This window comes from Macaca fascicularis, chromosome 14, assembly GCF_037993035.2.
Source record: "Macaca fascicularis isolate 582-1 chromosome 14, T2T-MFA8v1.1".
Classification (NCBI taxonomy): domain Eukaryota; kingdom Metazoa; phylum Chordata; class Mammalia; order Primates; family Cercopithecidae; genus Macaca; species Macaca fascicularis.
Genome location: NC_088388.1, coordinates 54,510,138 through 54,525,854, shown reverse-complemented (window position 1 = coordinate 54,525,854; position 15,717 = coordinate 54,510,138). Strand labels below are relative to the sequence as shown.

Below are 15,717 nucleotides of genomic sequence, written 5' to 3'. Positions count from 1 at the left end.
AGATAAATGTCAAAGCGTGTAGAATATAAGTGCACATCACAGACATTCAATTGTGGAATTTCTTTTACTTCTGATCACATTGTACACTGAGGAGCTACCATTTTCCCAAGACATCCTTTCAGATAGTAAGCATCTTACAACAGACACCTAGACTTCTGCTCTCTTCCTCTGTGCCCATACCCAGGTGTCTACAAAAGAACCAGTTGAATAAATGACTATGCAATCGCTGTGACCCCTGGAAAGAAGGTAAACACCTTTGTGAGTTTGGCCCATTTGGTGGAGCTTGGTTGGAATCTTCTTGTTCAGCATCCCCGGTTTGGCCAATTGGCCAAAGTTTCAAGTAGAGGAAAGAGGAGTTTCTGCCCCTCCTCATGTGCTTGTCACTCCTGGTGGTTTTCCTTGAACCATAAATCATGACATTGTATTCTGAGCCTCCCTGGCCACAGTTCTTGGGTGTGGGCACTCGGGCCTCAGTGTGCATGGCATGCATCCAGAGCTCTGGGCATCCTGCCCTCTGCTCAGTCTTTTCTCAGGCCTGCCTTTCCCCATCCTCATCCCCCTGCCCCCAGCCCTAGGTGCCTTGATGTTAACATCGAAGGACAAATGCAGTCCTATATTTCAAAGTCATCAGGCAGATCTGATTAATTTTGGAAATGAACAACAAGAAGATTCATCACAAACTTTCAGGTATGAGCAGCAATAAACAAAACCAGAGCATGGAGCGCTATTTATTTATTAAAACAGTAAATTGAAGGGAAATGGGCTATTTATTTTGTACGATGTCTTCCACAGAAATAATTGGCTCATTAATCACATTCCCACCGTGGTCACGTTTGGAAGGGCAGGCTCGCTAGGGAATTGAAACAGGGGGTGGTGCTTATAGCCCTGGCAGCACATGGAGCTACAGGAAGCTGGTTCCCAGAGGTTTTTTCCTGTGGATTCCGCAGAAGTGTGTAGGCAGTCAGGTAGCTGGGAGGTAGCAGGTCATGGTGGTTAGGACCACAGATGATTGGCAGCAGAGGGCTTGAGTACAAATTCTGGCAACTACTCCTTGCTAGCTTGGGCAAGCTATTTAACCTCTGTGCCTCAGTCTCTTCTTCTGTAAAATGATGATAGTACTGGAATCACCTTGTAGGATAACACGTGTTTAAGCGAGTTGGTAGGCACTGGTATATTACTGGGCCAGGTTTGGCACTTCTATAGGTGTTAGTTGTCATTGCTCCTTCGGTCCAGGTAGAACTTCAGGGTGGGACACTTTGGTATCAATGGAAGCTTCCAGCATAAGGTTACTGGGAGGGTTCCCAGGGTCTAGAAGGGAGGCAGGATAGTATAGTAGAGGATAAAAGGGAAGACTCTACAGTCAGCCTCCCTGGGTTCAAATCCAGCCTCTGCTAGTTATATGTTCTTATCGAATGATTTGGCCTTTCTGTGCCTTAGTTTTCCCAACTGTAAAACAGGGTGCTAATAATAGTGCTATGTGATAAGGTTATACTGAATATTAAATGAGAAAATAAAAGTACTTGCCTCAGTGCTTGGCCATAGAAGTCATCAATTAATTGATGTTATTATTGTCATTTTTAGGATCTCTTAGACACCACTCATAATCCAGTGAGCTCAGCAGGTGAGCAGATGTACTGAGACTTGAGCCCCCTTCCCTGCTGGAAAGGGGAGGGAGCCAGAGTTCAAAGAGAGGAGGGAAGGGCTGAGGAAACTGCATCTATAGCAAAGGCCAGCGCCTCAAATGCATCTGGAGGGTTCTTGTGGTTGGGGCAGGTGACCATGACCAAGGGTTTGTGTCTATGGAGCAGGACACAGCACTTATGAGTAGGTGACCCCTTGGTGGTGGCACCCTAGCCAAGGGGGGGGCGGCTACAGCACCAACCCAGTGGGCCGAGGTTTTTGGGGATACTCAGTTCCTGCTGGGAGAAAGACATCTTCAGCCAGCACAGCAGATGGGGTAGAAAGGGCAGGATGGAAAGGCCAAATACCTAACACACACGCACACTTCACCCATCTCCTGCTCGTCCTCTCTGGTACTGCTGCCTATGGAAGTCAGACCCTCAGAATCCTCCCCAACACATCACTGCAGGCAGCCAGGACCAACTGAATGCCCTCAAACAGATGGAGTCTGTTTGCTATTCCAAGGCTACAATATCAAAACTCACCCCAGACTCATCTAGGGCATCAAAACTGATTCCAAGTCCCTGCATGCTGATGGGGCTGGGGCTGTTCATGACCACCCACCTTAGAGATCAGGAGGAACTGAGCCTATGAGAGGGGATCTGGGTCTCAATGAACCCAGAGGAATCAGACAGAAGGATGCAGTGCCAATGATGTCCTCAGAGGACTCACGCTGTATTTGGGGGAGATCTCTCTCCTGTCTCCTCTCTCTTATCAATAAAAGGAATTGTTAAATGTCAAAGGACGTGGTATGGTTAGTGTCCATGTAAGAGTATTCAGGGACTAGGGGAGGGATGCGAGCTGGCAAGAGAGGATAGGCAAGTGGCCTGTGATGTCCAAACCAGGGCTAGGCTGAGGGTGGCGTGTGCTGGTGACTCATTCCCTGCTCTTCTTGGCCTGCTCTGCATGGACCCCTGTGGGCTGAATCAGTGGCTCCCCCGACCGCCACCCCCAGCTGGGTTTGGCCAGAGGGAGGCTTTGGTAGAATATCTGATGGCAGATGGAGAGAGGGGTTTTCCCCTCTTCGCACGGCTGTGGTTTCTACAGTGGGGGTTCCTCCACCATTGGCTGTGGGTCCTGCTGGCTACAGCCTCCAGTGAACCTGGCCGCATTCCTGCATTTCCTTGCCCCTCTAGCTCTAAGGGTAGGAAGGGCCTCTGCTCTTGTCTCGGGGTGCGTCACCCTACCCTAGCCATGCTTTCGAAGAACTTCGGTTGTTAAACTCTTCAGTTCATCTCCCCGCCCCCAGATTCAAGGCCCTGACTCATATCCTGAGTACAGAAGGGGCTTTTCTTCCCCTTGTTGGGGAAAGGGTCAGGTTCTACCAGGGGCATTTCCATGATTAGACACCGAAGACAGACCAGGCCTGTGGAAAGGCATGAGTAGAACAACTTTAAGGGAGCAGAAAGTATTGGGAAGAAATAACTCTCATGCTATCTCTTTGGTTTGGGGATCTTTTCCTTGGAGTCCTCCTTTAGTAGTTCAATTCCTTTTGGAAATCCTGGTGTGCCTCACCTGAACCATAAAGGAACCAGGGGTGGGAGCACAGTGCCCCCTAGAGGCTGTGGTGAGGGTGGCAGCGGCAGGAGTCAGAAGGCAATGAGAGGGGCTCACGGGGAGGAAGAGACGCCTAGAGGGTGCAGATCTGGACCACTTGGCTCAAATGGACAGGGATGCAGAGACATTTTGTGGTGACAGTCTTTAAAACCTGGTTTCCACGATGTGGCCACACCATATAATTTTAAAAGACACTCACATTAGGGCTAACGTCTCTCCAGGCTCTTTCTGCTCAATCTTGTTTCCGAAACAACAAGGAAGGTTAAAATTCCTGACTGTGAGTAGAGAGGTTGCCTGAGGCAGAGGGCAGGGCAGTGGGACTTGAGGGTCTTCTGGGGTCAGGTGCTACATGTGGTCTAGGGTGTCTATCTCATTCCCCTCCCTCCTGTTTGGAGCTGAAGGCAGGAGATGGAGCATGGCTGAGAGATGACACGTCTTTGGGTGACTGTGTCCTGTTTGTTCTCCCGGGTTTTAGAGTGTTGTGACCATGGTGATAGAATCTGAAGGGCAGAGAGTGAATGCCTCTGTCTTGCCTCAGAAGCCCCTTACATCTCTTGCTTGTGATGAGAAAGCAATGGTAAGAATAAAAGAGCTCTGATTTCCAACAGCCTTTGCTTCACAAGGGCCATGTGAAATGACAGCCCTATTCTTACAAAAGCAGATTCTGGGAGGAGCAGAAATCCCTTTTCTCTTTGGAGTCAGTGTGTTTGCACGCATGCACATTTGTGTAGCTGAGTATGTACATGTATGTCTGCATGTGTCCAACCTGCTGCATGTGTGTGCACATGTGTATGTGTGTGGCTATGTAAGCCTGTGCATGGATGTGTACATAGATGGTGAAACGTGTAAACCTCTGTTGCGTGTGTGCATAGCCGTTGTAGGGATTGTGTGTGCATTCCCCCATGGGCGAGGGGCTGTGAGGGAGTAGGTCCTGGTGTCTAAATCTTTACATCCTGCTTCTATCAGTCTTGTTTGTTGTAAAGAGCAGGGAGCTGGTCAATCAGCTGAGGGAAAAGAAAAAACATCAGGGTGTGTATGGGTTGGGTCTGGGAGGAGGAAACCCAGGCAGCTCAAGGGCCACTTTGCTGCCTTTTGCTCATTGACGACTTTCTTTTCTCTGCTCAGTTGTGGTTTTCCCCATGATCCCAGCCTGCACAGGGCTCTGGTTTCTTGGTCCTCTGGGGCTGGCTTTTCCCCTGGGCATGTCCTGTGCATGACCATGGCTCCTGGCCACCTTCAACTGGCTGATTCTTTGTGTGTCATGGTGCAAATTCACAGGCAAAATTTGATTGGCCCCAGCTGGTCATTTTGTGCTTAGTCATTACCTACTTGGCAGCCAACAAAATACCTGCCCATGGGTCAAGCTGGATCAACTATGATCATGGCACGAACAGGGTCACACCTGGGACTGTGGTTGGGACAGTTTTCTTTAAAAGGGATATGGACACAGAGGACAATGATGAATGCCTTAGATACGCAAAAACTCCCTATCACCTGTGAAGTGCCCACCCTTATCTCTGTGGAGGCCAGGACCATAGTGCTGTCCCCCAACAAGGAAGGACTTGCCTGAGCAAGGTGGGATGAGTGTAGGCAGCCTCCTGGGGCCTGGCCTGGCCCTCACCACCCCTCCTCTGTGTCCCTGTTCCTTGAAGGGAGGGAGCTTCGAGGCTGAATTGTGTCACCCAACCCAAACTTGTCCTAACCCCCAGTACCTCAGAATGTGATCTTATTTGGAGATAGGGTCTTTACAGAGGCAATGAAATTAATATGAGGTCATTCGGGTGGGTCTCGATCCAATATGACTGGCATCCTTATAAGAAGAAGAGATATGCATAGAAGACAATGTGAGGAGACACAGGGAGAAGAGGCCATGCACAAGCCAAGGAGAAGACCCGGAAGAGATCCATGCCATCCTTCCCTCACAGCCCTCAGGAGGAGCTACCCCTGCCGACACCTTGATCTTGGCCTCCCAGCCTCCACAGCAGTGAACCAATACCTTTCTGTTGTTGAAGCTCCCCAGTCTGTAGCACTTTGTAACAGCAGCCCTAGCAAACTAATATACCTCGCCCAAAACTTCCTCAAAATAGGGGAGAAGATACGGGGCACTAACACCATGGCACCAGGTGTGTGTGGCAGCCTGGACACTGGGCTTCTGATACTTGGCCTCTGGATTCACCAAAGGAGAAAGCTTCAAGGCTGGTGCCTGAGCTAGTCATTTAAAATTTTTGATGAGACCCACTGAAGATTTCAGGCAAGAAGGGATCTGATCATATTTGTGTTTCAGAAAGACCCTTGTAACTATCACAGTGTGGAGGACAGATGAATTGGGGAGGCTGTCCACGAGAGTGCTAAAAAGGCTTGGAGAAGATTTCGGAGTTGTTTCGGAGGCATCACTGCCATAATGTACTGAGGGCAAGAAGGGGTGGTGGGGGGTGATGACGGGAAGAGCTCATTTGCAAGGAGTGTCTGGCTTGAGCACCTGGTGGAGGTGGTGCTGGTCCTGGTCCCTGGGCCGGGCCTTGTGGGGGCCCTCAGATCAGCACTGTCTGCATTATGGCCACACACCTGCCCAGGGCCCATCAGCAGTGGGAGATCAAGCCTGGAGCTTAGAGGAGAGCTCTGGGGGGTATACATGTGGATCTGGATATCACTGGTGTCCAGGTGCAGATGGGCCATGGGTGGGGACCATCCAAAGGAGTGTGTTTAAGCTGCTTCTCCCAGAAGCAGACTCAGGGACAAGCATTTGAGAGGTGACTGGGACAAGTGCAGAGGAGTGAGGGATATGAGGGAGGAAAGGGAGGAAAGGCCGGGGGCATTCAGGAGCAACTGGGTCCCTCCAGGGCCTCCCATTTGCACCCCTGAAGGGTGAGGAGGCCTTTCCCTTGTTGGCTGGGGGTTGTTCCTATGAACCAAACTCTCTAATACTTCCAGTCTGCCCTGCACAGGCTAAGCAGGTGCCTATGGCCAGAGAAAGGCCTCAGGCAGAGATGTAGGCTGCTGGAGCTATATGACTATTGGCAGTGACTTTTTTTTTCTTTTTTTGAGACAGTCTCACACTGCCCAGGCTGGAGTGCAGTGGCATGATCTTGGCTCACTGCAGCCTCAACCTCCTCGACTCCTGGGTTCAAGTGATTCTTGTGCCTCACCCTCCTGAGTAGCTGGGATTACAGGTGCCCACCACCACACCTAGCTAATTTTTATATTTTTAGTAGAGACAGTTTTCACCATGTTGGCCAGGCTAGTCTCGAACCCCTGACCTCAGGTTATCCACCCACCTTGGTCTCCCAAAGTGCTGGGATTACAGGCGTGAGTCACCTTGCTTGGCTGGCAGTGACTTTGAGTCTGGCCAGAATACAACCAGTGCACTTTGGCTTCTGCCATTGTTGCTGCTGACAATTGTGTCCATCTTCTGGGGGTGGGGGGTGTGAGGAGCCCATTCTCTTCTTTCATTACTCATAACAGAGGGGACCATGGACAGGAACTAGGCAAGGGCTGGGGGCTGAGTTAGGGAACTGGGTGGTGGGCCAGGCACCAGGGCTGGCTGAATAGGAGATCTTACAGCACAGGCTAAAAGAGTCCTTTCCAGTATCAGGGAAGGCAGTGGAAGCAGGAAACACAGGTGTTTAATGTGCAAATCATTAAGAAACAATCAATTTCACTCCAGCATGTTCAGAAAGCCCCTAAACAGCCGCTATTGGCTTGCAGCAGCAGCTGGCTGAGGCTGGGACAGGGTCAGGCTGGATGTGGGCTGGGGCCTCCTCACCCTCTTTGCTCCTTTGTGCTCTGACCTCCTGCCTCTGCCCCAGCCCCACCAGAACCTCTGCTGCTTATAACTCTGAGATATGGAGATCCTGGACTGGCCATATGGTTCCCACTCCCAGGAGGTCAGTGTCCTCAGGGGCCATGTTGGGACCTCCTCTTCCCCCTGGTCATCCAGACCAAGGGAAATGGTGAGCTGGTGTCTCAGGAGGAGCTTCTCCCCTGCCCTGTTTTAATTGCCCCCAGGTTGGCTTACAGGGGAGGCTGCTGCTCTCAGGCTGGCCCCTCAGGGTGTAGATATCGTTGGGAGTGGGCTGATGCTGGGTGCATTTACAGGAGGACAGGGGTGTGTGAAACTTGTAGGTATGGGGCTATAGGCAGCAGTGAGAACAGGTGCCTCCAGGCAGGTGGTAGAGACACAAGTGGGTGTTAATATAGGTGAGGTGGGATATGGACGTTTACAGGCATGGCCAAGTGTGAGTGTAGATGGTAGCAAGGTGTGGATCTCAGTGACAGCAACTGGGTGTCAGGATGCCAATGGATGAAGTAATAATAGCTAAGACTTTATAGCACTTACAAGGTACCCATTACTGTTCTGTTTCATATAAATTTATTCATGATTTTCACAACCCCATAAAAGATACCCTATTAGTATGCCCACTTTTTGAGGAGAGGGAGCAGAAGCACAAAGAGGTCAAGAGCTGCCCAAGATCACCTAGCTAGTAAGTGGCAGGGACAGGACTTGAACCCAGGCTGTCTGGCTCCAACGTTCACTCTCAGTCCTCTGCACCAGGGACGCGGGGTGGAGAGTGAAGGTGTGATGTAGGTGGGTGCAGGCATGAGGAGGTACAGTAGCATGAAAGGATGTTGTTGAAGACAGACGCCTAGGCACACATAGGAGGGAGGGTGGTGCAGGGCAGTGGTTCTCAGCCTTCAACAGGGAATCAGAATCACCTGGAGGGCTTGTTATACCGCGGATCGTTTCTGCTTCCAGAGGTCTGGGATGGGGCCCCAGACATGCGTTTCTAGTAAGTTTCCAGCTGATGCTGCTAGTTTAGGGACTTTGGGAACACTGGGGCAGGGCATTGATGCAAGGGAGATTATGGAAGTAGTGGCTTTGAGGTGAAGAAAGCTGGGTAGAGTGAGATGTAACAGAGTGAATGTAGGAGCATGGGACGGCTTCAGTCAGAGGGAGATGCCCCTTGGAATAAGCACAGGGATGAGTACAGTCCAGTTCTGTATGGAAGGAAGTACAGGGGAAGAGGATATTGGAGCCCTGGCTTTGAGGGCATGGCAAAGGCAGTGCCTGCAACCCCAGGGGGGCCTCTTTCCTCTTGAGGCTCCTGCTCCCCGTGTTGACCCCCGGGTGGTAGGTGGTGGCCATTAGGTGTGGCCAGCCTGGAGAATGTCTGGCTGTCCTTTCATTGGTCTGCAGTGGAGCCCAAGGGGCTGTTTAGGGAGTTAAATGTGAACTTGAAGGGGAATCTATGATATGGCCTGGGGAGCCCTGGGGGCCCCTCCAGGTGAGCCCTGGGCTGGATAGATTTCTGGGTATGCTAGAGTGCCTGAGACAACAGGCTCTCTTCCCTTGGGGGTTCCATAGGTCCAGGGGGTTCCACCATGCTCATCAGTTTTCAACTATAAATTACTGATCCAGAGTAGGAGAATCCCTGGGGAAAGAGGACTAAGGGAAGGTGAGGATGGGGGAGGGGCTGAAACCTCTGCAGAAAGGGCTTCCTGTCCTTCCTGTCTTAGCACCTGTTATTGGTCATTGCTCTGCTGTGAGCTAGGGAGCTGGAGGGGGTGCTGGGCAGGGGGATGGGGGGGAGTCCTTCAAACCTGAAAAAGGGGGATTCCCCCAACCAGAAGCAGGGCTGCTGGACTGCAGCAAGGAACATCCTGCTGAAGCTGTTGGAGGAACTGCGAGTTGGGCAGCAGGCTCTGAGAAAGAAGATTCCACTCTGGCGCTGCTGCTCTCCTGAGGCTGGCCCAGGGGGGCTGACCTGGAGCCCTGCATGAGTGAGCCAGGTGCTAAGGGCTGAACTGAGCCCCCCAAAAGGATATGGTAAGGTCCTCATCCCCAGTACCTCAGAACGTGACCTTATTTGGAGATAATCTTTACAGAGGTAATCAAGTTAAATGAGGTTGTTAGGGTGGCCTGTCATTCAACATGACTGGGGTCCTCCTACAGATGGGAAATTTGGGCCCCAGAGACAGACACATACAGAGGGAAGACAACGTAAAGACATGGGGGAGAAGATGGCCATTGCCCCGCCAGGGAAGGCCTGAGACTACGAGGAGCCAGAAGAGAGGCCTGGAGCAGATTCCCCTCCCAGCCCACAGAAGGAACCAGCCCTGCCAACACCTTGATTTTGGACTCCTAGCTTCCCTAACGGTGAGACGATCATTTTCTGTTGTGTGAGCGGCCCAGTGTGTGGAGATCTGTTATGGCAGCTGAAGGAAACTGAAAACCCCTGATTCATGGGAGGAGCCTGAACGGTCTTGGCAATTGGACACAGGCAGTGTCCTGATGAGGGGCTGGGCGGGGGCAGCTCTGTGGGGTAAAGGAGGTGGTAAGTTGGCGACTTCAGGAGAAGGCAGGGTGGCCTGAAGTCCAGCAGACAACACTCCAGTGGCCAGTGAGCAACTGTGGTTCCTCAGGAATGAAGGGCTGCAGGTATCTTCCAGAGGGGCACTTGCCATGGGAGAGGCAGAGGGGACCTTCCCTCTGGGTAGGAACCTGAGGTCATAGTGCCCTTCTTGCTGCCTTGGGTCTAATGAAAGAGCTGGCAGCTTGCACAACAAGCTCCCACTGAGTGCTGGTCATTAAAACTCCCTTTCCGAAGGACGAGAAGCCAGAAGGGCACACAGGGACACATTTTTGGCTACGAGAACTCCAAGTTCAAAGGAGCCAGGCATGAATCTCCACAGAGTACCAAATGACTGCAAAACCCTTTTCTTAATAATATTTTATTGTCAGTTATAAATATTTTCCATTTGTCACCTATTTACAACTGCAAAATAGTTTGATATCATACCATCACCCACCAATTAGCGTCTTTCTATAAACTCCACGAAAATTGAATAGGAAATAAAAAGCTCTTCTTGGGGGCCCACTAACCTGGTTCCCCTGACTCCAACCCCACACGGACAGCAGGCAGCGTTGCAGTAGGTGCTACACAGTAGCAAAGAGGCAGCCGGAAGTGGCCCAAGTGGGTCAGGACGCCAGGCTCCGCAGGACGTTGGTGACGCTCCAGTGCTGGCCCGAGCACTCCTGCAACACCAGCTGGAAGCCGAACTCCAGCTCGCTGTTCTCCTGCAGCTCCAGACAGCGCTTGGACTTGCGGTTCTGGATGGCTCCTCCCTAGGGGCCAGGGCAGAGAGCGGGGTCAGAGGGCATAGAGGCAACACACGGAGATTCAGGAGCCTCAGGCCCAGTGGCTAGTGAGGGCTGACATTATCTGTGTGGCCAGATCCCAGGAGGCTAGCATTCCCGTGAAACTGCAGGCTCCCCCATCGCTGATGTGTTTGTCTCCTCCGGAAGACTGAATCTGCCGCAGCTCTCTTCACAAAGCCCTAGTTCTTTGCTAGGAGACAGACCTCCCCACCCCCAGTTCTGTCTACCTAGCTGGGCTGTGGCACACCTGTTTGCACCTACAGCTCCTACTCCAGGGGCTGGGCCTTGCTCCCCATAGCCATTGGCTGGGCCACCTCTCTGAAAAGCCTAGTTTCTTGGGACAACCCATCATTGGCCCTCATTTGAGCATCACCAGAGGCCAGGGGCTTCCTGCTCCTAGGGTCCATGCCCCAAACTGGACCTCTGGAGTCATCAGTACTGGTTTCAACCAAAGCTCCTGGATACTGTCTATTAGGCCATTAGGCTCCCTGAGTCCTGACATGCGAGATTTTTCCCCCATGCTACTGATGTTGCAGAATGTTTGTAGCCATTCTCATTCAGTTTACGACCCAAAGCCCCTTGAGGTTCTGTTCTTCATATCAGCCCTATAGCAACCCCCAATTTTTGTAGTGAAATCCTTTCAGGGCCTAGACCCTTTGGGTTGCTGGCTGTGAGCCTGAGGTGGCATCCTGGACTGTCTGAGCATCTCCGAGTTACCACCAAACTTGTGCTCAACTAGATTTTGGCCTCCCAAGCAGACGGAATTGCTTTGGTGGGTAGAGGTCCTCATAATTGGACTCCTTGTAGCTTAATGGCACTTCAGTATATGGTCAAACTCACTTTTTCCCCAGAACCTACTCCTGTGTTTCTGTCTCAGGTATTTGTGTGAGAAACATGGACATTTTCATTTATTTATCCTTTCAGCATCCAATTAGGCCTCAAGTCCTGGCAGTTCTACCTCTCTTGTGTCATGTGACTGTCCCCTTATCCCTTTCCCATCATACTTGCCCTGGTTCAGGCCACCAACTTCTCTCTCTCTGGGATAACTGTGTCAGCCCCCTAATGGATCTCTCTTCCAACCTCTAGAGGCGGGAGTGGTGATCTTTCGAAAATGCACGTTTGGCCTAACGGACAAAGCCCAAGCTCCTTAGTGCAGCACCGAAGGCCTCCATGGCTCAGTGCTGCCCTTCTCTCTAGCCTCGTCTCTGATCCTCCTCCAAGCTCCATGACTTCTGCTACAGCTGTACCAAATCCCTTGTACTTTTCTGATCCCATTTACATTAACTCAGGGTTCCTGAACTTTAAAACAAGCTGTGCTCTCTGCCTGGGATTCTTCCCCATGCTCCCATGACAGGTTAAGCCACAACCATGTGTCAAAGCTCAACTCCTGCTCCATTTCCTCCAGGAAGTGTTCTCGACTGCCCACCCATGCCCCACCTCCACTTCCTCCACTTCCTCCACCTCAGTTTACGAGCTGGGCTGGTGCTCTTCATTTTGTGCCTTTTCCAGCTCACAGTGGGAAGTGCACTGAGAGAGGGAGAGGTGGCAAACTTCTCCAAGGACGTCATCTAACTCTGCCATGACCATTCCCATAGCAACAACTGACATCTCAAGAGAGTCTTAAGACTTGGTTCTCTGTATAATGGGGAAAGGACAGTCTTTTCAAGAAATTGCCTGGGAAAATGTGAGAGAATGAAACTAGACCCCCATCTCTTGCTATATATGAAAATCAAATCAAAATAGATTAAAGACTTTAAAATCTGAGACATGAAACTCCTAGAAGAAAACATTGGAGAAACACGCCAGGATGTGGGAAACACTCCAGGACATTGATCTGGGCAACAATTTCTTGAGTCAGACCTCAAAAGCACAGGCAACCAAGGCAAAAATGGGCAAATAGGATCACATCAAGTTAAAAAGCTTCTGCACAGCAAAGGAAACAAAGAGCCCACAGAATGGGAGAAAATATTTGCAAACTACCCCTCTGACAAGAGATTAATAACCAGGATACATAAGAAGTTCAAATAACTCAATAGCAAGAAAACAAAACATCCTATTAAAAAATGGGCAAAAGATCTGGACATTCCACAGAAGACTTATAAATGGCAAACAGGTTATGGAAAAATGTTCAACAGCAGTAATTACCAGAGAAATGTAAGCAAAAACTGTAATCATCTCACCCCGGTTAAAATGACTTTAACCAAAAGACAGGCAATAATAAATGCTGGTGAGGATGTGGAGAAAAGGGAATCCGTGTACATTGTTGGTGGGAATGAAAATTAGTACAGCCACTATGGAGAACAGTATGGAAGTTCCTCAAAAATAAAACTGTATGATCCAGCAATCCCATTGTTGGGTATATACCCAAAAGGAAGGAAACCAGCATATTGAAGAGAGATGTGCACTCCCATGTTTATTGCAGCACTATTCACAATAGACAACATACAGAATCAACCTAAGTATCCAGTAGATTAATGAATAAAGAATATGTGGTATATGCACAGGATGGAATAATATTTAAACATTAAAATGAGATTCTGGTTTCACTGTCAAGATGGCCAGATAGGAACAGCTCCGGTCTGCAGCTCCCAGCGAGATCGATGCAGAAGACGGGTGATTTCTGCATTTCCGACTGAGGTAGCTGGTTCATCTTATTCGGACTGGTTGGACAGTGGATATAGCCCTATGGGAGACAAGCTGAAGCAGGGTGGGGCGTTGCCTCACCTGGGAAGTGCAAGCGGTTGGGAGATCTCCCTCCCCAAGCCAAGGAAAGCTGTGAGAGACTGTACCGGGAGAACGGTGCACTCCAGCCCAGATACTGCACTTTTCCCATGGTCTTCGCAACTGGCAGACCAGGAGATTCCATCTGGTGCCTACACCACCATGGTGCTGGGTTTCAAGCACAAAAACTGGGTGACTCTTTGGGCAGACACTGGGCTAGCTGCAGGAGTTTTTTTTTTTTTTTCATATTCCAGTGGCACCTGGAATGCCAGTGAGACAGAACCATTCACTCCCCTGGAAAGGGGGCTGAAGCCAGGGAGCCAAGTGGTCTGGATCAGTGGGTCCCACTCCCACAGAGCCCAGCAAGCTAAGATCTACTGGCTTGAAATTCTCTCTGCTAGGACAGCAGTCTGAGGTCAACCTGGGATGCTCAAGCTTGGTTGGGGAAGGGGCATCCGCCATTGCTGAGGCTTGAGTAGGTGGGTTTTTAAAATTTATTTTTATTATTGTACTTTAAGTTCTGAGGTACATGAGTAGAATGTGCAGTTTTGTTACATAGGTATATGCATGCCATGGTGGTTTGCTGCACCCATCAACCTGTCACCTACATTAGGTATTTCTCCTAATGTTATTCCTCCCTTAGCCCCCCACTCCCTGATAAGCCCCAGTGTGTGATGCTCCCCTCCCAATGTCCATGGGTTCTCATTGTTCAACTCCCACTTATGAGTGAGAACATGTGGTGTTTGGTTTTCTGTTCTTTGCTGTTGTTGTGATAATTTGCTGAGGATGATGGTTTCCAGCTTCATCCATCTCCCTGCAAAGGACATGAACTCATTTTTTATGGCTGCATAGTATTCCATGGTGTATATGTGACACATTTGCTTTATCCAGTCTATTATTGATGGATATTTGGGTTGGTTCCAAGTCTTTGCTATTGTGAATGGTGCCACAATAAACATACATGTGCATGTGTCTTTATAGAATGATTAATAATCCTTTGGGTATATACCCAGTGATGGGATCGCTGGATCAAATGGTATTTCTAGTTCTAGATCCTTGAGGAATCACCACACTGTCTTCCACAATAGTTGAACTAATTTACACTCCCACCAACAGTGTAAAAGTCCTATTTCTCCACATCCTCTCCAGCATCTGTTGTTTCCTGACATTTTAATGACTGCCATTCTAACTAGCATGAGATGGTATCTTATTGTGGTTTCAATTTACATTTCTCTAATGACCAGTGATGATGAGTTTTCCCTATGGCTGTTGGCTACATAAATGTCTTCTTTTGAGAAGTGTCTGTTCATATCCTCTGCTCACTTTTAAATGGGGTTGTTTTTTATTTTTTATTTTATTTTATTTTATTTTATTTTATTTATTTATTTATTTATTTATTTATTTATTTATTTATGTTTGCTGTTGTCCCAGATTTATTGAAAATAATATAGCACTGCAGAAAAAATTCAAACAGGTCCCCGAGGTGTTTTGAAATTCATCCCAACTGTAGGCTGAGTGACCTGCAGGTTGGACAGACTGCCGAAGTCCAAAAGCTTCAGCATTTCCTTACTGTCAGGATCTACTTCAATTACCTCCTGATCCAGGGCTGAGACCTCAGGAACGTAATTGTCTCTCCTTTCTCTCTCCTCCTCCTGCAGCTTGATGGAGATACCTCTTACAGGGCCTCTCTGAATCCGCTTCATCAGATGGGTGACATAGCCTGCTATCTTGTTGCGGAGCTTCTTGCTGGGGATAATGGCGATCTCCTCGCACACGCGCTTGTTTGTGTGGAAGTCGTTGCCCAGGCGCGTGTAGTACTTCTCTATGATGACCCGGGCCGCCTTCTTCACGGTTTTGGTGCGAACGTGGCCCATGTTGGCGGGTCCTTGGTAAAGAGTGGGGTTGTTTTTTATAAATTTGTTTGTTCTTTGTAGATTCTGGATATTAGCCCTTTGTCAGATGGATAGATTGCAAAAATTTTCTCCCATTCTGTAGTTGCCTGTTCACTCTTGATAGTTTCTTTTGCTATGCAGAAGCTCTTTAGTTTAATTAGATCCCATTTGTCAATTTGGGCTTTTGCTGCCATTGCTTTGTATGTTTTAGTCATGAAGTCTTTGCCCATGCCTATGTCCCGAATGGTACTGCCCAGGTTTTCTTCTAGGATTTTTATGGTCCTAGGTCTTGTGTTTAAGTCTTTGATCCATCTTGAGTTGATTTTTGTATAAGGTGTAAGGAAGGGGTCCAGCTTCAGTTTTCTGTGTATGGCTAGCCAGTTTCCCCAACACCATTTATTAAATAGGGAATCCTTTCCCCATTGCTTGTTTCTGTCAGGTTTGTCAAAGATCAGATGGTTGTAGATGTGTGGTGTTATTTCTGAGGTCTCTGTTCTGTTCCATTGGTCTTATCTCTCTGTTTTGGTACCAGTACCATGCTGTTTTGGTTACTGTAGCCTTGTAGTATAGTTTGAAGTTAGGTAGCCTGATGCATCTAGCTGTGTTCTTTTTCTTAGGATTGTCTTGGCTCTGCAGGCTCTTTTTTGGTTCCATATGAACTTTAGAGTAGTTTTCTCTAATTCTGTGAAGAAAGTCAGTGGTAGCTTGATG

General features: G+C 49.2%; 1 protein-coding gene and 1 pseudogene across 6 annotated transcripts in view; both read right to left on the bottom strand.

The window, feature by feature from the left end:
• Positions 1 to 9,950: 9,950 nt before the first annotated feature.
• GALNT18 (polypeptide N-acetylgalactosaminyltransferase 18) overlaps positions 9,951 to 15,717 on the bottom strand; it is a 362,191-nt gene continuing 356,424 nt past the window's right edge. For all 6 annotated transcript variants that reach the window (XM_065528547.2, XM_065528548.2, XM_005578608.4 and 3 more), the window contains one exon: positions 9,951 to 10,360. In XM_065528547.2, coding sequence (XP_065384619.1) covers positions 10,214 to 10,360 — 147 coding nt within the window. In that variant the 3' untranslated portion in view covers positions 9,951 to 10,213. The remainder of the gene's footprint in view (positions 10,361 to 15,717) is intronic.
• On the bottom strand, positions 14,453 to 15,011 carry LOC102128196 (small ribosomal subunit protein eS17 pseudogene; annotated as a pseudogene).